The following is a 23,725-nucleotide window of genomic DNA, read 5'->3' as shown; positions in this document are numbered from 1 at the left end:
CTTGGTTTTGATGTTGTTGTTGTTGATGATGATGATGATGGTGATGATGATGATACTGACTGTAGTTAAAGGGTGTAGTCCACTCTGGGCTCTGTGACAGCCAAGCTTCATTAGTATACAGCAGTGCCTGTTCTTAGTGAAATCCTGAGAGACTATCTCTAATTCTCTTCTGTATCAAATATGGGTGAGGTGTGGTTGAATTTAACTCTTGTCTGGACAGAAGCAGCCTGGACTTACTCAGCCTTGTGTCACTTTCTATTTTATTTCCCAAAGAAAAATAATAGTTGTATGATTTAAAGGTGAGGGAACTCCTGGCAATTTTGTCATGCATCATCCAACTGCAAAGGACAAGTAGAGAAGTGATAATTATCCCAACTATGCCAAAATTACAGTTTTCCATCCTCTTTCACTATGGACATCTGGAGCCCATTAACATGATCAACAATCAGTATGGGGGGGCATGGTTATAAAACCTTCATCCGAAATGAATCTAGGAGTAGGCTGAGCTGTGTCACTCTTTCCTTTGGACATTCCCAGTTTATATATTAGGATATGCTTCCACCTCCTGAATCCATCATATTTTTTCATTCCTCAGATCATACTATGAATATCCATTTTACTTGATCCTTTCTGCTTTCCACTTGACATTGCACTTTCCAGTGTCTTACCATGAAAATTAGGACCTCATTAAGGTGGTTTTAATTCACTCACGAACACCCATGTACAATAATAATTTAATAATAATAATAATTTATTATTTGTACCCCGCCCATCTGGCTGGGCTTCCCCAGCCACTCTATACATCAAACATTAAAAGCTTCCCGAAACAGGGCTGCCTTCAGATGTCTTCTAAAAGCCTGGTAGTTGTTGTTCTCTTTGACATCTTCATAGCATTCTTATTGGCCACTATCTTGTCTATTTTATCATAACTGCTTTTAAAATTCTAATTTACATAATTTAAAGATTGATTCAAAATATTTGGGGTGGGGGGTTTCCTTTGCAAACAAACCAAAACCATTGTTACCTATAGCTGAAGAGCTATATACATACGGATTTCAAAAGAGGGGAGTGGGAAGCTTACTGTTCTCACTCACCTTTAAAGCAAGAAGATAAAGGTAATTCACTGTTTAGGGATACTGATGGACAAGGTGTTATTATTAACAATAAGAACAAGTGCACAGTTTTTGTTACACACCAAGCTGAAAACCACAGTAGCTACAGTCTCATCCGCCATTCAAGAAAGGCTGCAGCAAGGTTGGGAATACCCACATATACTGCTATAGTGGGAAATATGGGAATCTATGTTGGGAAAGGACATTTTGTCATCAGAATCATGCTAGTGGTTGTGTTGCTGCTCGTACTGTTATGTCATTCTGTATGCAAGACACATTCTATTAACTGCAGCATATATGATGATCCTCTCCCTATTCCTCATGAATTTTACCAGCCAGGAGACCTTATCATTGGTGGGATTGTTTCTCAAGTTATCTTTCTCTATGATGACCTCCTTTTCACTGAACAGCCTGCACAAATCTTGATCAATGAACCTATGTAAGTCGTTTCTCTGTTTCTCATTCTGTAATATGTTTAGACATAAGTAGCTGAGAACACATGGTTATGAAACACCAGACTTAAGAATCAGCCTTCCTTTTTAGTGTGCTAAAAATTCAGTCGCAGATACATCTAGACATTAACCATATAACTATGAAGATAGCTAAGACAGTCAGACAGATATAGCTAAACATGTCTTCTATATTATACTGATAAGCACAAATGACTAGTATGTTTTCCACCACCAGCACCCTTGAAATGAATGGACCTTTTGCATTTCTATAGGATATGGAAGATTATGTTCTTGTTTAGTTATGGTAGTTTGACAACCATTTCTGTTCTTTCCACAATTTGTTTCCTTTCGTTATTTCCTTTCATCTGCAAGCTCTCACATGCATTCCCAATCTTCTTCCTTTTTATATTATATTTTATAAGTATTGCCATGTTTAATTTCTCCTGTAATGTTCACCATTACAGTTTCTCAGCCTGTTCCCATCTCACAAAGGGACAAGTGCTGAAATTTGAAGTGCACTTCAGAGGTACCCTGAGTCAAACATGATTCCTTTAGTTATGTGGGAATCACAGAAATAGGCAATAACATGTATAATTCAGGGTGTAACTGATTTTACCTTACTGTATATTTCTTCCTTTGTTGGATCTGTGGTTAAAGGGATTCTGAATGGTAGGAATGTATTAATTGAAAAAAATATGAACATCACTGAAGAGGACGCTGGGGAGTGGGGAACCTGTGGCTTTTTGGATGTTGTTGAACACCCATCAACTACAAGCATCCTAGTTACATGTCAGGGATGATGGGAGCAAGATATGACAGACATAGGTCCCACAGACCGATTGTAGGCAGAGGGAGTGACACTAGTAACTAAAAGTAACAGCTGATTAAGAATAATCCTAAAACATTCTGACATTTTGCTTTACAATTCATTGGGAAAATACCTATTTTTGATGTCTTACCTTTTTTCCACTTCACTGTATTAAGCTATCTTAAAAGCATTTAGATGAATTATGACTTAGATGAATTATGAAGAGTTTAAAATCATTTTGCGATTGTTATTTCTGTTGCTGTTGTATTACTAAACAGCTGCAACGCTTTTTATAGCTCAGTGCCAAAGAACTACCAGCACATCCTGGCCTTAGCATTTGCTGTCAAAGAGATCAATGAGAATCCCAAAATCTTGCCAAATATCTCTCTGGGATTCCACATCCTCAATAGCTACTACACTGCAAGGATGACCTATAAGGCCACCCTCAACCTGTTTTCTGCACAACATAGATTTGTCCCCAATTTCAAAGGTCACAACAACAAGAATCTAATAGCTCTCATTGGAGGAAGTATATCTGAAATCTCTGCTAATGTGGCCATTGTTTCAGCAATTCAAAAGACTCCACAGGTAAGCTATGTGTATGCAGATTTCAGAACTTTTGCATACCATATTGATTTCTGCCTAGCAATTAAAAAAATTTTCCATGATATTTTGGTTAACAGAGTGGTTAAATATGAGCTAAACAATATTAAGTGGTAAATAACTTGTTTTTAAAAAGGTTAGTCAAAGAGTACTCATCAAAGAGTACTCAGAATGCTCTAAAACTGGATTTCCTGCATTATCTGGGAACACTGGGTGAAATGACCTACAAAAGCCTTTGAATCTCTAGAATTCCAAAATAATCCATCTTCTTATGGTTCATTTGATTTTTTAATTATTATTTCAGCTCACTTATGGGTCATTTTTACCACCACAAGGATCCAAAATGCAATTCCCATTTTTGTACCAGATGGTCCCAAATGAAGTCCACCAGCAAATGGGAGTCGTGAAGTTACTTCAGCATTTCAAATGGACATGGATTGGGCTCTTGGCTGTGGATGATGACAGAGGGGATAGGTTTTTGCAGACAGTTGTACCAATGCTTTCCCAGAACGGCATCTGTTATGACTTCATAGTAAGACTACCAAAATGGAATTATGTGGATGAGTTGATAGAGTTGCTTATACAGCAGTGGCAAAGCTATGCAATGGTCATTCAAAGAAAAGCCAATGTGTTTTTTGTATATGGAGAACCTCCATCCTTTCAGGTTGTGAGAACATTGCTGTTTCTAGCACCCTTCTTGGCATGGCCACCTCTGGGAAAAGTGTGGGTTATTACATCCCACTGGGATTTTGCATCTCTCTCTGTTCAGAAGATCTGGGATATTCAAACCTTCCATGGTTCCATATCATTGACGGTTCATTCAAATCAGCCATTAGGATTCCAAAGGTTCATTCAGATGGTAAGACCTGCCTGGGCCAAAGGAGATGGTTTCATCCAGGACTTCTGGGAACAGACATTCAGCTGTTCATTAAAAATGTCTAAGGGGCAGGAGGAAAAGAAGAACAAAACCTGCACTGGGGAGGAAAAGCTGGACAGCATTTCGGGGATTTTGTTTGAAATGAAGATGACTGGCCACAGCTACAATGTCTACAATGCTGTCTATGCTGTGGCACATGCTTTACACACAATCTACAAATATAGCTCCAAACACATAAGAATGATAAAAGGAGACGGACTGGCAGTGCAAGATGTACAACCATGGCTGGTAATTTCATCTCAACACTTAAAAAAAAAGCAAAATAATAATAATGGGCTAGTTTATTATTCAGAGGTAAAGATAAATCTTAAGTCAGCCTTTAAAGAATCCATTGGTGGTTTTCTTCTTTTCTTCTTTGTTTTTCAATACAATTTGATACAAAGTGTTTCTTTAGCCACTCACTTGGAGGCAAATGTAGATGAATATCAATTGGAATTGTAAAGTCGCCACCTCTCAAAATATATTTCAATGGGATGTCCATTGAAATACATTCAAGACTTAGCCGTCTCTTCGTTCATATTCTTTTTTTAACCTAGGTCCATCACTTTCTAAGGAGCATCACATTCAATAACAGTGCTGGAGATTCTGTGTGTTTTGATGAAAATGGAGAGCTCGTTGTAGGTTTTGATGTTACAAACTGGGTGGTGTTCCCCAATGGCTCAATAACCAGAGTGAAAGTTGGAAGACTACAACCTCAGGCTCCTCCAGACAAAACGTTAACAATTAATGACGACCAAATTGTTTGGCATCAAAGCTTTAACCAGGTTAGACATAAAAGCCTGCTTTTCATGTGATGAATTGTGCAGGGTAGCAATTTTTAAATGAATAAATTACAAACCCCCCCTTTCTTGGTAAAGATGAAAAATGTGAATAGATCAAACTTGTTTATTTCACCTGCATTATCCTACTTCTTGAGTGCGCTCATGATATATTTTTGACCACATGTGTTCATTCCTTTCTTTTCTTCTCTTTAAAGAAGGCTTTCTCCCCAACAATGCCACTTGTTTTGTGATCAAATTATGTTAAATAAGGTTGTTGATAAAATAAAATAAAACACCTGGTTGTGTTCCCCTTTTAACGCTATTAAAATGCGTTCAGATCATGAAATCTCTGGCAGCCCAAGCAGATCAGCTTTGCAGAGCTCTACCATGACTTGATAAAACTCAACTGGGTGAGATTGTCCCAGGCTGGAAAATACCTTGGATGGCTAAGAGAGATCTTATTTTTTGCCCCTGCAAAACTTATGTCAGCCAGAGAAACTGAATTTCTTATCTGTCTTTCATTTCAAGCTGCAAGAGAATTCTGGTTGAGGCAGGTATAAATAAGTGCTTGAAGTTTGGGGAAAATTCATTGGCATCTCTTCTGCCCTCAGTCAATGTCAACAGCCTACTATATGGAGGTTTCAAGAAACACTAATCATCCTTCATACATCCTTCGTGCAGGTACTGCCACTTTCAGTCTGCAATGACTACTGCTATCCTGGATACATCAGGAAAAAGAAGGAGGGGCAAAAGTTTTGCTGCTATGATTGTGCTTTATGTCCAGAAGGGATGGTCTCAGGCCAGAAGGGTAGGAGACATAACATATAGTGATATCAAGGAATGTTGATAAAGACTCTCCTCCCTGGAAGAGAGGGGAGTGGTTGTGGGCGGGAGACCGAGCTCCGCCCCTGGTAGGGGGCATTAGCCCCCTCCCCTCCTACCTGGCTGGCGCCCACGCCCACCGGAGGTGGCCAACCAGCTGCCTCTGGGGGGCGTGTGTAGCAGCTTAATGCTGTGGTGCCAGCTCCGCCTCCTCCTCATTCGTCGTCGTACCTCAGTGAGTCAGCTAGGAGTCCCCCATTAACCTTATATCGCGTGTCCTTGGGTATTTATTTCACATAGCGGGGTCGGGCCCTCGATCCACAATGCAACATACTTATCATGCACTCATTTGAAGAATGTGCAACCTTTGCATGTGTATATAGGGTGGCTCCCATATGTTTATCTCTTGAATAATCTAGGGCTCACTGACTTTAAAAAGCAGCAAGCAACTAAACAAAAAGAGACAATTCATAAAAGATACAGGAAATATAAAAACTGTCAGCATCATCACAGACCAAATGCTTCTTAAAAATAAAAAGAGAAGATGGGGCGAAGCAGGCCTCCCTCTGCCGCTTAAATATGGCTACTGAGATGGCAATCCTTTGTCCCACCCAATCATATCTCAAACACAATGAGAAACTCTCCAGGAGCTTGTAATGCATGGAATTACATTTATCTGAGCTTTTTTAAAATAAAATTAACAACAACAACAACAACAACAACAAACACTTAAAACTCTTCCTTTTTTTCCCCAGACATGGACGCCTGTGTCAATTGCCCAGAAGATCAGTATCACAACAAGGACCAAACTCAATGCATTCCCAAAGTTCTAAGCTACCTGTCTTACAAAGATGAATTGGGGATTGTCTTGGCTATCTTAAACATTTCTTTCTCTTTCATCACAATAACAATACTTCAAACTTTTATGAAACACAAGGACACTCCCATAGTCAAAGCCAACAACTGGACTCTCACTTACACCCTCCTCATCTCCCTCCTCCTCTGTTTCCTTTGCTCTTTGCTCTTCATTGGCAAGCCTGGAAAGGTGGCCTGTTTTCTCCGACAAATCATTTTTGGCATGGTGTTCACTGTGGCCCTTTCTACCATTTTGGCAAAGACTATCACTGTGGTTCTGGCATTTATGGCAACCAAACCAGGATCTAAAACAAGAAAATGGGTGGGGAAAGGACTGACAAATTTGATTGTTCTTTCCTGCACCTTTATTCAAACTAATATATGTACTATTTGGTTAAGTATTTACCCTCCATTCCCAGATGTGGACATGCACTCATTGAAGTGGGAAATCATACTGGAATGTAATGAGGGTTCGGCTACCATGTTTTACTGTGTCCTTAGTTATCTTGGCTTCCTGGCCATTGTCACCTTCATTGTGGCTTTCCTAGCCAGGAAATTGCCTGACAGTTTCAATGAGGCCAAATTTATAACTTTCAGCATGTTGGTGTTTTGTAGTGTGTGGTTATCATTTGTACCAACCTACCTAAGCACCAAAGGAAAATACATGGTGGCTGTGGAGATCTTTTCCATCCTGTCCTCTAGTGTTGGATTACTGGCTTGCATCTTTTTTCCTAAATGCTACATAATTGTCTTGAGGCCTGAGCTAAATAGTAGAGAATGTATAATGCAAAGAAAAGTATGAAGAAAATCTAACTTCAACTTTTAATGAAGATGCATTTTATTGTTTTATACAGTTACTATGACCCCTGAATTATGCTCATGCACATCCTGACCTCTGATGCTTGTTATCTTGCTTAGTCCCCAAGAGGGAAAATGACCTTAAGGGTCAGGATAGGATAGCATGCAACAGCTGCAGCTCCAATGAGAATGGAAAATGTCCATGAGATCTCTCCTCCTTCCTCCATGACTATATGTAAAGTAAATAACATGCTGCCAGTATAGTGACGCCATGCTGTTTTCATCCAGGGTTCATGGGGGCTAGACAGTACAACTCATCTCTGTCATTCCTGGCTGCATAGACATAATGCAGAAAACATTTTGTTCTATTTACAGATATTTGAAGACTTCTACTGGGAAAATAAAGCATTTAAATTGACCTGGAGCTGGCTGGAAATGTGTTTCCTTACTGTATGAAATATCTTTCCCGCCCTCCTGTCCTTTTGTCACACCTGACTAGTTAAGGTCCTCAATATGTGTCTGCATAAAATTATGCTTCCAACAAGTCCAATGGCAGCATAGAAAAACACTATTAGGGGAATGTGTATGCCCATCTAAATAGGCATTCATGTAGCAATCAGAATGGGCAGGGCTCCCCATCTCCCTCCAATATTATATATAAAGTGAAGACTCTGCCAGTATAGTGATTGTGTCTTATTCAATAAGGAATCATGGGAGTTTTCATTCAACTCTGTCTGTTTTTCTAAGGATGGTAAAAGTTGAATTACAATCCTGATGATCCCTGGAAGAATCAGCATTATGCTGACAGCATCTTGGTTCCTTTACAAAGGAAATAGGAGAGGTCTGTTGGCACTATTTGCAATGCATCTTGGGGTATCAAGAAAGAATAGAAGGCAATAGAAGGAATCAGGACCTTCAAGAGTTCAAATAAAATGAGGCTACTATTCATAAGACATACCAATTGGCTTAGGACGTGTTGAAAATGTATTTCATTTGTTTCCTTTGTGCATGTAATGTAGCTTTTCTTCTTTGTACATTTTCTCACATAACTAGCTAAGGCCTGTAAAAGGGATCAGCAACAAAATCTGCTTCCAGCCAGATCAATGGCAATGTTAATGAATGTTGACATGGAAATGTGTAAGTCCATCTAAATGTGCTTCCATACTATCTCCTTTGCGGCTTTGGCCCTCAAAACGCTGCTGGTTTTTATTGAAATGGTGTTGTCTTTTCTAAGATCAATTAAAAGAGACTGCACACATGCCGTTGTTGTTGTTGTTGTTGTTGTTGTTGTTGTTGTTGTTGTTGTTGTTGTTGTTGTTGTTTATACCTTGCCACTCTGGGTGGCTTACAGCATATATAAAACATAATAATATGCCTTATTCCACACATACAAGTTTCCTCATGGGCCATGGGCCCCTGTCCCACCCCTGCATAGTCTGCTTTGGGACTCGGAAGGGTTTGTACTGCTAGAATTGTGATTATTGCTCAGAGAAGGTGTATGTTTCAAAGGTGTAAAATATTCCTAGCAGCTTCCTAATACATGATGCAACTTTTAAGGGCAATGGCACTCTCAGGAAGTGATCATCATCCCTATCATTATCAAAATTACTGGTTTCCAGCCTCTTACACAAAGGACATTAAGAGCCCATTAACATGACAAACAATCACCATCGATTGGGGTGCAGGGGAGTTATGAAATCCTCATATTGTTCAGAGCTGGGCATAAGCACAGTCAGGGCTCTGTATCCTTTTGCATAATCATTTTGCCATAATATGCTAGGCTATGATTCCGCCAGCTGATTTTCCCATGTTTTTAGCCTAAATAATATACCATGAGTACTGCCAATTATCATCCTTTGTCCTTGTTCATTTGATCTTCCACTGTAAAGTTTTTGAATATGAAAAATAAACCTCATTAAGTAAGCATTAATTACCTAAGTCTTACCGCACATATTCCTTTACTGTAATATAGCTTATATGGACAAAATGTTTTCCGGTTCTCTTGATAAATGACATTATCTTCCCTCTTCGAACTCAAATATATATAGTTTGTACAAGGATTTTAAACAGAAAAATCTTACTGTCCTCACTCCTCCTTAAAGTGAGGCAATACTATTTATGGACACTGGTGGACAAGGACCCATTATTAACTACAAGACCAGGATACTGGCATTCAGATTTCCTACAAGGCCAAGCTGTGAATCAGTGTAGCAACAGAACTGTCCACCATTTAAGGAAGGCTGGAGTAAAACTGGTAATAGCTACATATGATGTTGTAGTTGGAAACATGGGGAACTTCTACATGTGTAGGAAAGGTTTTCTCAACAGGATCGTGCTGGTGGTTGTGTTGCTGCTTGTACTGCTGTGTCATACTGTATGCAAGACAAATTCAATTAATTGTAGCATATATGATGATCCTCTCCCTATTGTTCATGAATTTTACCAGCCAGGAGACCTTCTCATTGGGGAGATTGTTTCTCAAGCCTTCTTCCTCTATAATAATCTCTCTTTCACAGAACAGCCTACACAGGTTGCAATTAATGAACCCATGTAAGTCATTATTTCTTTTCTCTCACTCTTTCTTGTTCTGTAAAATGCTCAGTCCAGTAAAACTGGGGGGAAACCCAATCAATATGCAGCACTGTGCTTAAGTTGTTTTTAGTTTCTGGCATGAGAAAAGTGACATTCAGGAATATTTGAGCTTGGTTTTTAAAAAAATTAATTTAATTTTCATTGATTTGTTTTGGGAGGAAATGATTTAGAAAAATATTTTATTTTTCCTTGAGTTTTCACCCCTGCAGTTTGCCCACTCTATTTCCATATTACACACAGACAACATCAGGGATGGTGCTGAAACTTACAACATACTGGAAAGGGTCTCACAACTAAATATTATACCATAAGAAGGTTATGTGTATGAGTCACACATTTGCAAACACTATCTGGTCCCCCTTGCCCATAATTTTATGTGCAAATGTGCACTAATAACATAGCATGTGGATGTGTGTGTGTGTGTGTGCTGCAATCATATGAGTTTCTTTAACTTTAACCAATTATAGTAATAAATGCATCAAAATACAGGTGCCCAAATGTGTTCATGAAATGCTTGCATAGTATTGTATATATCTCATTTGACTGAATCTTGGTACAGAGTTCCCAGTGATAGGAATGTATTGATTGAAACAGCATGAATGTTACTGGGGAAAATATAGTATTTTGGGGGCAGTGACATTGAAAGATATTCCCCACAATGTTCTTGAATGGTAGATTTATTTTGATAGTAGGAAACAAAATTAAGTTTTGGTAGGTGAAAAACAACTTAAGCTTTCTATGAATAGGAACTAATTAATATGTGACTTGATCTGTAGGCTAGCCAGTCTTTTTGTACTTGTTTTCAGACTCAGGAAAATATGTTCCAATCAACCACTGTGGGGATTCTGAATTTTGAGGGTATAAACTTATTTCAACATTTTTTTTCTGTATTACTTTTTGTTTTCTTTTAATTTGCTTTGACGTGATATAGTGTGAAGACTAATTCAGTAACTTCTATTCCATTCTATTATATTCTATGGTTTTAACCAAATATTGATCTTAAAAGTGGGCAGGTGAGGTGAATGATAATGATGAGTACAAATGCATTATTGCTGCTCCTGTTTGGTGGTTGTCGTCGTCTTCTTCTCCTCCTCCTCCTCCTCCTCCTCTTCTTCTTCTTCTTCTTCTTCTTCTTCTTCTTCTTCTTCTTCGTCTTTAAACAGCAGTAACTCTTTTTACAGTTCAGTGCCAAAGAACTACCAGCACATCTTGGCCTTAGCATTTGCTGTCAAAGAAATCAATGAGAATCCCAAAATCTTGCCAAATATCTCTCTGGGATTCCGCATCCTCAATAGCTACTACACTGCAAAGATGACATATAAGGCTACCCTGAGCCTGCATTCCACCCAGCATAGGTTTGTCCCCAACTTCAGGGGTCATAAGCAGAACAATCTGATAGCTCTCATTGGAGGGTGCATCTCTGAAATCTCTGCCAACATTGCCATCATTTCAGCAATTTGCAAGACTCCACAGGTAAGTCATGTGCATGTGGGTATGGAGATTTTGCAATGGTGGCACACAGTTTAGATTTCAGCAAAGTATTTGATGACATTCTTAATGATATCTTGGCTAGCAAACTGGTTATATAAAGACTAGATGCCAATGCCATCATGTGGATTCAGAAGTCATTGGGAAATTATAGTGGGTGTTCATCAGTGGCTCCTCATCAACCTGGAATGTGATTTACAATGGGTGTCACAGGAATCTGTCCCTGGTCCTGTATAGTTTAATAATATCCCCCCTCAAAAAATAATAATTCTGTGATTGTCATACATAAATAATACATTGTGGGAATAAAATAATCCAGCTATCATGATTTTTCAACTTTTACTTAATTTATACTTCCCTATATTTTCCTGAAAACATATATCCCAACCTTCAACAAATGAGTTGTGGCTTTAAACAAAGATTTTATAATAGCCAAACTTTTTATCCCTGATCAAAATGACAGTAAACACATAGATTTTTTTGATGTGTAATGTACTCCGCCGATTCAAGCAGTGACCTAGTTCATATATCACACTAAGCCAAAGTTAAGTAATAGTTTGTTAAATAAGCCACAAGTCATCGCACAGACAGTCTAACAACCCTTAACTTGTTTCATGCAAGTTCGGCTTACTTTTCTTCCCACCTACTTTGTACTCCCTGCCTGTGGCATTCACACAGGGGGCCCCGGTCATTCCACGGACTATTGACCCTGCACCACCACAGCTTATCTCTTCCACTGCCACCAACCAGGTTTCCCCAGTAATATATTCAGACTCAGTCAGGTTGTAACGTATTAACAAAGATTTCAGTTTATTGTGAAGGCATATGGGTTTTAAACACTGTAATCTGATTCACTCTCTCTGTCTCCCCTCTGTCTCTAACTCACTCTGACTCCTATGCCTCCCACCCAGAAGAAACCAACCGAACTAAATGCCCAAAACCCCTGTAATGAGCCTTAAACACAGTTAGGCTCCGCCCCTGGGCTTTCTTATTAGTCAGCCTATTAACCCTTTCTTTCTCTCCCCCAGTATGACATCTCCATAATGAGTGGGCAAACGCCACACTGCCTAATATCTCAAGTGCTTTTGTACCACCCTACTACTGTTTTTGCTTCATTGTGTCCACGTGTGGCTTCCCATTGATTGGCTGAAAGAGGAAGGGTATAGAAATCTATAGGGACATGGGTGTTGCTGTGGTCTAAACCACTGAACCTCTTGGGCTTGCTGATCAGAAGGTAGGCGGTTCGAATCCCGGTGACGGAGTGAGCTTCCGTTACTCTGTCCCAGCTCCTGCCAACCTAGCAGTTGAAAGTGCAGCAGTGCAAGTAGATAAATAGGTACCACTGTAGCAGAAATGTAAATGGTGTTTCCATGCGCTTTGGTTTCTGTCTCAGTGTTCCATTGTACCAAAAGTGGTTTAGTCATGCTGGCCACATGACCTGGAAAGCTGTCTGTGAACAAACACCAGCTCCTTCAGCCTGAAAGCAAGATGAGTGCTGCAACCCCATAGTCACCTTTGGCTGGACTTAACTGTCCAGGGGTCCTTTATCTTTACCTTTATCTTTACCTTTATAGAAATATTCTGGGTCTGTGGGAATTGCAAATGGTCTGCAAAAAAGAAAAGAAACTTGGAGGTGAAGGACTCATGTCCTTTCAAGATCCCATGAACCAAAGCTTGAAACCTGTATCCTAAGATGAAATGTGGGACTGTTTTAGGGGGAGGGGGAATGTACTAAGAGTCATTGTGCTGCTGGTTCTTCTAACATCACCCAACGTTGTGTGTCTGCACCATTTTGTAGTTCTGTCACTTTTAATGCTTTTTTAAATGTAGCAGCCATTGTGCCATAGCCCCATCTTATGCTATGCCACACTGCCACAGCAGTCATTCGGTGACTAAATTTGGCCAATTAAAGTGGAGTCCATTGCACTACCACAACAGATATTTTCAGTTAGTAAAGTGATGGGAAAGTCATTGAAAAGTATGGGATGAACATATAAATCATTTACATGGATGACATGTAAATCATCCCCTAAGCAAATCAGGATGAGATTGGAATGAATGCTCATTCTAGTATAACTTGCCTGCTAACAAATCAGAACAAATGGTCAATAAATAATGGACATAGTCTAACTACTGTGTAGCCTTGTTCAAGTAAGTCAGGATAAATGCTTAATAGAAACAACAGTCATTTCATTGTCTTCAGATTATTGGTTATTTCTTCTTCTAAGTGTGCTATTTTATGTAATGACGTCTTGTTTAAAATGAATTAAATACATAATAATAATAAAATAAGATGGGATTTTATTTATCATGATGTATGTTGTACTTGGTTTGTTTTTATTATTATTTTTATTATGTATTTTGTGATTTTTATCTTGTATTTTTCTATTGTGAACTGCCCTGGGATCTACAGATGAAGGGCTGTATACAAATTTAATAAATAAAAATTTAATAATAATAATTGTAATTCATGGTTACAGGACACACACACACCACCTACCCAGTGTTTCTAAGATTTTGCATTTTCCTCTAAATTCTCTGAAAAATGCTTATACATTTTATTTCAGCTTACTTATGGGTCATTCTTGCCACTACAAGTTTCCAAAATGCTGTTCCCATTTTTGTATCAGATGGTCCCAAATGAATCCCACCAACACATTGGAGTTGTGCTATTACTTCAACATTTTGGATGGACATGGGTTGGTGTTGCTGCTGTGGATGATGACAAAGGGGACCAGTTTTTACAGACAATGGTGCCAATTCTTTCCCAAAATGACATCTGTTATGCCTTCATAGTAAGACTGCCAAAATGGAGCTATGTGGAAGAGTTGATAAACTTGATTTTAGAGCAATGGAAAACTTATGTAACTGTCATTGAGAAAAAAGCCAATGTAATCTTTGTATATGGAGAACCACCATCCTTCCAGGTTCTGAGGATATTGCTGTTTCTAGCACCCTTCTTGGCATGGCCACCTCTGGGGAAAGTATGGATTATTACATCCCACTGGGATTTTGCATCTCTCTCTGTTCAGAAGATCTGGGATATTCAAACCTTCCATGGTTCCATATCATTCACAGTTCATTCAAAACAGCCTTTAGGATTCCAAAAGTTCATTCAGATCATAAGACCTGCCTGGGCCAAAGGAGATGGTTTCATCCAGGACTTCTGGGAACAGGCATTCAGCTGTTCATTAAAAATGTCTAAGGGGCAGGAGGAAAAGGAGAATGAAACCTGCACTGGGGAAGAAAAGCTGGACAGCATTTCAGGGATTTTGTTTGAAATGAAAATGACTGGCCACAGCTACAATGTCTACAATGCTGTCTATGCTGTGGCACATGCTTTACATGCAATATACAAATTCAGTTCTAAACATATAAGAATGTCTGAAGGAGAAGAACAAGGATTTCAGAATATGCAACCATGGCTGGTAATTACTGCTCAATACATTTTAACATTTTCTCCTTTATTTCTGCAAATGCCCATGAAAACAAACGGATGGAAATGTAAAATTATAGACACCGCATATGGTGACTATACACTGTGAAACACAAAATAATTTCAAGATTTAGATTACCCTCTGTTCATATTCCCTTTCAATCTAGGTTCATCGCTTTCTAAGGAGTATCTTCTTCAACAACAGTGTTGGAGATACTGTGCACTTTAATGACAATGGAGAATTAGTTGCTGGTTTTGATATTACAAACTGGGTGATTTTTCCCAATGGTTCATTGGCTAGAATTAAAGTTGGAAAACTGGATCCTCAGGCTCCTCCAGGCAACAAGTTATGCATTCATGATGACCAAATTGTCTGGCATCAGAGCTTTAACCAGGTGAGACATAGCTGCATATGTTTGACTATGTAAGTTTATTTTTAGCAACCCATCTTTCTCAATGATTTTCAGCTGCTGAATGATAGTGATTAGCATTTTAAAAACTTTTTTTAAAAAAATCATAATTCCTTCTCCATAGTTTTTCAAACTGCAGCTTTACAAAGTCAAACTTGTCTACTATATTAGTATTGAAGCATAGGCCTGATGAAGCATGCAGTAGATCTTTTACCTCGCAGATTCATCTCTAAATTCATATTTAAAACAAGGAACTAGGAAACCCTGCCTCCACAATAATACACTTCTTGTATTGTTGTTTGATCACATAAGCCAATTTTTTATCCTTTTTGAAATATCTTATTGCTTTCCAGCTTTATTTCTGATAAAATGCCACAGAACATCTTTTTATTTTGTGAAAATGTAGGAGGTGTCAACCAGAATTTATTTTGAACCACCAACTTGAGTGCAAATGATCCCCAAGCCTGTAAAACAAAAGGATGTAAAACTAAGAACATTCCCTCTGATGTAGCTTACAGTTCACTTTAAGGTAAAAAGTTCATGCAAAGGTTATGCAGACCCAGGCTAGAAACATGTGAGAAATGAACTGTGAGTGAACTAAGCCCACCTGACCAGTTGAACAGGCGAGAATCTTGGCAAAGGATCTAAAAAGGAGTGATGGAAGCCATGCGAGAAACTGGCATTGTATACTTATAGCATGTGCATCTTGTGTCATAAATCATATCAGAACAGTTGTTTTAATTTCTCCTACATCATAGACAGCTCATTTTTGACCAAATGGGGCTTTCCACATCATATATGGCTTGTCTTTTGACCAATAAGAAATTCCCATGTCTTCTCTGTGAGGGAGGAGGGAGAGTGACTACAGGCTATATAAGCCTGGACTGAGCTGCATATTTTGCCTCAGTCCGCCTGGACTGGGGACCATAACTTAAGTTATGAAATAAAGGTGATTTTCCTTGAACTCTATTTGTCTGTTGTTTATCAGAATACCCCTGCTTACTTAAAAATGTTTCAGCTGTTGTTGTTTGGAAGAAAAGAAGATCTAATCTCTTAGAGTCAGGCTTATATTTACAGTCTGTGACCCCATGTGGGGCTGAATGGGTGGCAGAAGGAAATTTACTGGCGAATTTATTTTCAGTGGATTCCTCCTGCATCCTATTAACTATCTAACCTGCATATTTCCATGTAGGTGCTGCCTGTTTCTGTGTGCAACGATCACTGCTATCCTGGCAACAACCGAAAAAAGAGGGAAGGAGAGTTATTCTGCTGCTATGATTGCGCTCCATGCTCGGAAGGGATGATCTCTGACCAGAAGGGTAGGTGTCATAAAGAACAAAGATATTGCCAAATTTCTAGAAAGTAACATTGGAGATTGTTGGATGTTTCTTTGGATTATTTGTATCTCTTGAACATATACTGTATGTTTAAACTACAGTTTTTAAGTTAGTAAACCACAAAGCAGTATCAATGTACAACTTAAGAGTGGGAGTAAAATTTTATAAAAGACATAAAAGATCATTAAAAAGTGCCAAGAGGCAGCAAGGCAGGCCTCCCTTGGAAGGGATTTTCACACCCGTCAAAAAAGATCATTCGCATGGATCTAACCCAATCATATCTGAAAAGTCAAAATCCTCTCTGGCAGAATTTAAGGCATGGATCAATTCATGTGGAATTATGTAGTCATTTTGATAATATGTCCCTACAGTGTTAAAGACGTTGAAATTCATCACCCAGTTTTTTGAATTTGGCCCTGGAAATGGCCAACGACAGTGAAGCTGTCTTAAGAGGACAGACATATTCTCCCAATAACAATTTCTGGCCAAGGCACTAGCTTCTATATTTTTGAATGTGTGTAAGGCAGCCCCAACAAGAGTATATTGCAAGAATACCATCTCAATATAACCAGGACATGTATCCATCATTATGGTCATATTCATGAGAGAAAGGGGGGGGGGTGATTGAAGCAACAGGTACTCCATCCAAAACATGGGCAAGCACACAACACACCTGACTCTGGCAGTCAACAGGAGCAAAATTAATTAAAAGCTATACATACGATTTAGCAAAATTTAACCAAGGATGGTTTGTGCAACCTGTGTAGGCTGTGGGCACACCTGCTTTTCATTGGTTCTCCTTCTCGGCTGAATCGAGAACTGTGTAACTGTGTATATGCCTCACATTCCTCTCTAAGCTGAAGTTAGACCAAGTTGTGTCAAGGAGCTATTTTCTCCTTGCTGCAGCCTTCCCAACCCATGGCCTCATGGGATATATGACTCTTGTTTGTTTGTTTGTTTGTTTGTTTGTTTGTTTGTTTTAAAATAACAGCAAAATTGCATTTCTTCCAAATACATTTGCTTTCCTTAGTTCTTTTTATAGCTCATCATGCTTGATAAGTCATTTCCTTCATCTCTGAGCCATATTGTGTTCTCAACCACTGTTTCCTCTGGTTGGTGTTTCCTTAAGACATTTGGTGGGCCTCAAGAATCTAGAAAAATGAAGAGTTTCTATTAGCCTGAGTTATATCCATCAAGCCTTTAAATAGATGGCTGGAGATAAAAAGTATTTTTTTAAAAAAAATACTTTAAAAAAATGTATTTTGCATCCAAAAGACCCAGTCTCTGATTTTTTTTTTTTGTTAAGTCTAAAACTGTAGATTCTCATTCTTACATATGCCCATAATAATTTTCCAGTCACTTGGATTCAGACTGTGATAGTGACACATACATTAAGGACTGAGAAAGAATGGCATTTGTGAAAGGCTGATTTATGAAGATATGCCTTAAAATGATATAGTAAACAGGAAATTCCTGGCACATGGGGGGACAGGGACTCTTAGCTATGTACAGTGACTTCACTATAATCCACATGACAATTGTGGAACCAAGATTAAACAAAATGATGCATACTTTGAAATTTTTGAACTCTTAGAGTTCGTCAAATATTTACAAAGTGGGATGAAAAGGTCTTTTCACTATGTGCAAAAGTTATTTTTTTATAAATGTTGGTCAAAATCTTGACATACTTAAAACATTGCTTCCTTTTTTTCAGACATGGACACCTGTGTCAATTGCCCTGAAGATCAGTATCCCAACAAGGACCAAACTGAGTGCATTCCAAGGGTCCCAAACTATCTCACTTACAACGAATCTTTAGGGATCATCTTAGCTATCTTGATTATTTCTTTCTCTTTGATCACAATTTTAATACTGGGGACTTTTAGGAAGCACAACGAGACTCCCATTGTCAAAGCCAACAATCAGACCCTCACTTACACTCTCCTCATCTCCCTCCTCCTTTGCTTCCTTTGTTCTTTGCTTTTCATTGGACAGCCTGGAATGGTGACCTGCCTTCTTCGACAGACAATTTTTGGCATTGTGTTCTCTGTGGCCCTTTCCAGCGTTTTAGCAAAAACCATCACTGTAGTTCTGGCATTCATGGCAACCAAACCAGGATCCAGGATGAGAAAATGGATTGGGAAAGGACTAGCAAATTCAATTGTCCTTTCCTGCTCCTCTATTCAAGTTGGGATTTGCACAGTTTGGCTATTTGTTTCTCCTCCATTCCCAGATGTGGACATGCAGTCATTGGATGGGGAAATCATCCTGGAATGTAATGAGGGTTCGGCTACCATGTTTTACTGTGTCTTGGGCTATATGGGCTTCGTGGCCATTGTCAGCTTCATTGTTGCTTTCCTGGCTAGGAAGTTACCTGACAGTTTCAACGAAGCCAAATTCATCACTTTCAGCATGTTGGTGTTTTGCACTGTTTGGTTATCCTTTGTTCCAACTTACCTGAGCACCAAAGGAAAATACATGGTGGCTGTGGAGATCTTCTCCATCCTGTCTTCTAGTGCTGGATTACTGGGTTGCATCTTTTTCCCAAAATTCTATATCATTGTGCTGAGGCCTGAACTGAACAACAGGGACCAGCTAATAAGAGGGAGAAAATAAAAGACTGTATGTTCATCTTTTTATTTTAAGACCGTATTTCTGAGATATTCAGGGAAGGCCCTTGGGAACCTGCTCCTAGAGAGGTTAGACTGGCTCCCACCTTGTTGTCCTGCCACGGGGAAGTGAAGACTCACTTGTTCCAACAGGCTTTTGGAAACTGAATGCTTGTAATGAAAGGGCGGGTGCCGTGCTCCTTTTATTATAACTGTTTTACGTTTTCAATCATTTCTATATATATAGTTTTAATTCTACCAATGTTTAATTGTTTTTTAACCAAGCGATTAACACCAGCTTAAATATCCAAATGGAGCTGCAAGCACTCAAAACGACAATTGAACATATCACAGATTAATCAGATAGAGATAAAAGGGGGCGGAACTATGCAGGATTCCAGAAATAGAGGAAGGAGAGATTATTGCTCTTATTTTAAGTTGTCTTGACAGTTTGAAGATAGACCTGCCCCCATTGTTCCCCCTGACACTGAACAGGTGCACAGAGTGGGTAGGCCTTAGAGCAAGAAAGGCAGTTGCACCAAGAGATATTTTGAATGCTGCCAAACCAAAACTTTGATCCCTTTGATTTTAAATGCCTTACACAACTTTCAAGAACTTAAAATACAACTCCATTTCCAGATATGGACATGCACTCACTGAATGAGGAAATTATATTAGAATGTAATGAGGGTTCGCATACCATGTTTTACTGTGTCTTGGTGGTTACCAGACAGGGGACCATGCAACAACTGTGGCTCCTTTAAGAAAGGAAAAGGCCACCAGATTCCCCTCCTTCTTCCATGTTGGTGTGTAAGCGGAAAAGGATTCTGCAAATAATAATAATAATAATAATAATAATAATAATAATAATAATAATATTTTATTTATATCCCGCCCTCCCCAGCCGAAGCCGGGCTCAGAGCGGCTAACAACATTAAAATGATACAACATTCTAAAATCATTTTATTATAAAATCAATTCAAATCAGATTAATGGCATCCATTGGGCTAGAGTTCTGTGAGGATTGCCAAAGGAGGGGGTGAGGCTGTGCCCTGGCCAAAGGCCTGGTGGAACAGCTCTGTGTGGCAGGCCCTATGGAAAGATGTCAAGTCCCGCAGGGCCCTAGACTCTTGTGACAGAGCGTTCCACCAGATCGGAGCCACAGCCGAAAAAGCCCTGACTCTTTATACTGAAATGGTGTCTTTTTCCCTCCAGGGATCATGGGTGTTGTGGGACAGGGGAAAGAGAATGGATGGGCCTGGAATGCTGTTTTGTGTATAAAGAATATGTGCATATTTGCTTGGGCAGGGACAAGCCATCTCTGTGCTGCCGTGTCCATCCTGTGTCCACAAAGCCTAGGAGAATTGGCAGGCTGCTTTGCTCTAAGTCTACACCTTCTTAATAAAGCACTAGAAATGGCCATTCTGCTGTTTTTGAAATACTTCTTTAGTATCTCTGCATCCAACCACTCCTACATGCCGTCAGTTGGACTTGTATGTACGTCAGTTGGACTTGTATGTTCTCCTTCAACATACAACAAAACCTCTGTCAATTATGAGCTGAGCAGTGTTTGTTGTTTAGTCGTTTAGTCTTGTCTGACTCTTCGTGACCCCATGGACCAGAGCATGCCAGGCACTCCTGTCTTCCACTGTCTCCCGCAGTTTGGTCAAACTCATGTTAGTAGCTTCGAGAACACTGTCCAACCATCTCGTCCTCTGTCGTCCCCTTCTCCTTGTGCCCTCAATCTTTCCCAACATCAGGGTCTTTTCCAGGGAGTCTTCTCTTCTCATGAGGTGGCCAAAGTATTGGAGCCTCAGCTTCACGTTCTGTCCTTCCAGTGAGCACTCAGGGCTCATTTCCTTAAGAATAGATAGGTTTGATCTTCTTGCAGTCCATGGGACTCTCATGCGTCTCCCAGCACCATAATTCAAAAGCATCAATTCTTCGGCGATCAGCCTTCTTTATGGTCCAGCTCTCACTTCCATACATCACTACTGGGAAAACCAGTAGTTTAGAGGTTTAACGTTACGGACCTTTGTCGGCAAGGTGATGTCTCTGCTTTTTAAGATGCTGTCTAGGTTTCTCATTGCTCTTCTCCCAAGAAGCAGGCGCCTTTTAATTTCGTGACTGCTGTCACCATCTGCGGTGATCATGGAGCCCAAGAAAGTAAAATCTCTCACTGTCTCCACTTCTTCCCCTTCTATTTGCCAGGAGGTGATGGGCCCAGTGGCCATGATCTTTGTTTTTTTGATGTTGAGCTTCAGACCATATTTTGCACTCTCCTCTTTCACCCTCATTAAAAGGTTCTTTAATTCCTCCTCACTTCCTGCCATCAAGGTTGTGTCATCTGCATATCTGAGGTTGTTGATATTTTTCCCGGCAATCTTAATTCCAGTTTGGGATTCATTCAGCCCAGCCTTTCGCATGATGAATTCTGCATATAAGGTAAATAAGTAGGGAGACAATATATAGCCTTGTCGTACTTTTTTGCTGAGCAGTGACATATGGCCAATCTATATGTTACGTTAGCTACATATCTGTGTCCCAACTGCTTCTCTGTTGGAGCCAGGTTGGAACTAGAAGGAATTGCCACACATACACACTGAGTAGACAGCAATGTTATTAGTTGTTGTAGAACCAGTTAAACAGTTACTCAACTTGTGCTCCTTGTTTATCCCAAAGTTGGTATCTCACATTGTTATTTCTTCTTGTTTCACCTTGCTATTTCTTCTTTGATTGAAAATCCCTCCTGAAAAAGCAGCTTTTCTCTGAAATATCTGCATAATTTCATTGTCCTCATATATACACAAAGCAGTATTTATTATTACTATTATTCTATTGTTATACATTAATTTCACTCCCAATAGTCCTTTCTCTGCTATTTCCTTGCCCTTGCCTCCACTTTTTGCTCACTCTGTTTCCTCCTCGCATGACTACAGAGAGTAGAGTAACTGGAGAAGTCAGTATGCCAGGACTGAAGAACATTTGTGGGCCCAGCTCCAGTGGAGCCATGGGAAGGGGGCAGGCATGCAAGAAGACTCAAGTGTCCAGTATTGGGATTAAATCAGGCAATGACTTATATTGATTAAAATTATATTGATAAAAAGTTGTACAACAGGAGAAAAACATACTAAAAAGAAACCTGACAGCAAATTTAAATGTAGCCACAGGCAATGTTAACTTGCAGTCACATGGCAAATTTCCACCAACAATTATTATCCTTCTAAGAAGAAAATAATTGTTCTATAATTTGGGGAAAACTCCTAGCAGCTCTGCATGAAGCAGCTGCAGAGACCAACAACACACTGGGGAAGATATAATCATAATTACCATTTTTCATCTTCTCATACAATTGACATCCAGAGTCCATTAGCAAGATGAACAATCAGCATCTGAGGACAGCTATAAATCACACATTTTGTTAAGAACACAATCTCAGCATAGGTAAGATGGTGCCAATTTTCTTTCTATGATCATTTGTTCTATATTTGTTTCCCTTGCATCCATCAACTTTTCATGTCATGATTTTAAGTCCCTTCCACCCACAAAAAAAAACTACTGTATATCTATCACCTTTTTCTGTAATGATTTTAAGCCCCTTCTCCGCTCCCAAAAAACCCTACTTTATATGTATCCCAGTTCTCATTCTTATTGCTCTATTCATCTTCAACTTCTCAATTCCTTACTGTAAAAAAGTCCCGCGTTTATTAGTTATTGATTTACACATTCATTCCTGCACACTGCCATACCCTAATGAACCTTACATTCTTTTGGGCAAGCTGATTGAAAATCCTCAAGGTTACACTTCTTTTCTTACATTTTAAGACAATATAATAGATACCTGTAGGAGAAAAGAAGCACATGGCTATTTTTTAAGCAAAGGAAAAGGCATACTTCTTAATATTTTCCTTCAGGAATACAGAGAGGAGATAACAAGAATATGTTGTTGAAAGCCACAGATTGATAAGGAGCTACTTTTAAATATAAGACTGGCACCCAAATTCCCTAGAAGACCACGTGGTAACCAAGTGTAGCAGCAGAATCAACTACGATTCTAAGAAGGCTGTAGCAAAACTGGTAATATCCTCATATGTGCTGTAGATGGAAACATACATTTGGAGGGGACTTTTTGTCAACAAAATCATATTGGTGGTAGCTTTGCTGCTTGCAATGCTATGTCATACAGTATGCAAGACTCATTCTATTAATTGCTCCATATATAACGATCCTCATCCTATCCCTCATGAATTTTACCAGTCAGGAGATTTTGCCGTTGGTGGGATTGTTTCTCAAGTCTACTTCCTTTATAACAACCTCTCCTTCTTGGAACAGCCAGCACAGGCCTTGATTGAGGAATCCATGTAAGATTTCCTTCCTTTCTTCATTCCTTCTCTCTCCTTCCCTTCCCTCCCCTCCCCAACCTTCCCACACACACCTCCATCTCTCTCTCATTCAACAATAGTTCAGATCTCAATATCTGAGTGCATATCCTTAAGACATTATTTCTTCTCCTTCATGATGCAACTCATCGAGACTACCTTACACTGGGACAATCTAGGCTTTGTGTTTGGATATTAAAGCACCATGGATTGGGGCCATCAATCAAATCTGACTCCTAAATGAGAGTATGCATATGATAAATAGGTTTTCAGGAATAGTCTTGTCCCCACTTGTTCTTAATATTTTAAAAACTGCACAGGGAAAA

At 39.3% G+C, this 23,725-nt stretch overlaps 1 protein-coding gene across 1 annotated transcript; it reads left to right on the top strand.

Annotated features, from left to right (window-relative positions):
• Positions 1 to 9,435: 9,435 nt before the first annotated feature.
• LOC308570682 (vomeronasal type-2 receptor 26-like) lies at positions 9,436 to 19,027 on the top strand (the record flags this gene model as incomplete). The annotated part of the gene is made up of 6 exons (XM_081165596.1): positions 9,436 to 9,698; positions 10,922 to 11,213; positions 13,796 to 14,656; positions 14,832 to 15,059; positions 16,267 to 16,393; positions 18,126 to 19,027. 6 exons carry the CDS (start codon positions 9,436 to 9,438, stop codon positions 19,025 to 19,027), a joined length of 2,673 nt encoding a protein of 890 aa, XP_081021722.1.
• Between the last annotated feature and the right edge of the window lie 4,698 nt (positions 19,028 to 23,725).

Source organism: Podarcis bocagei (assembly GCF_964188305.1).
Source record: "Podarcis bocagei genome assembly, chromosome: 13".
In the NCBI taxonomy this organism is placed as follows: Eukaryota; Metazoa; Chordata; class Lepidosauria; order Squamata; family Lacertidae; genus Podarcis; species Podarcis bocagei.
This window is presented reverse-complemented; position numbering and strand designations above follow the sequence as displayed.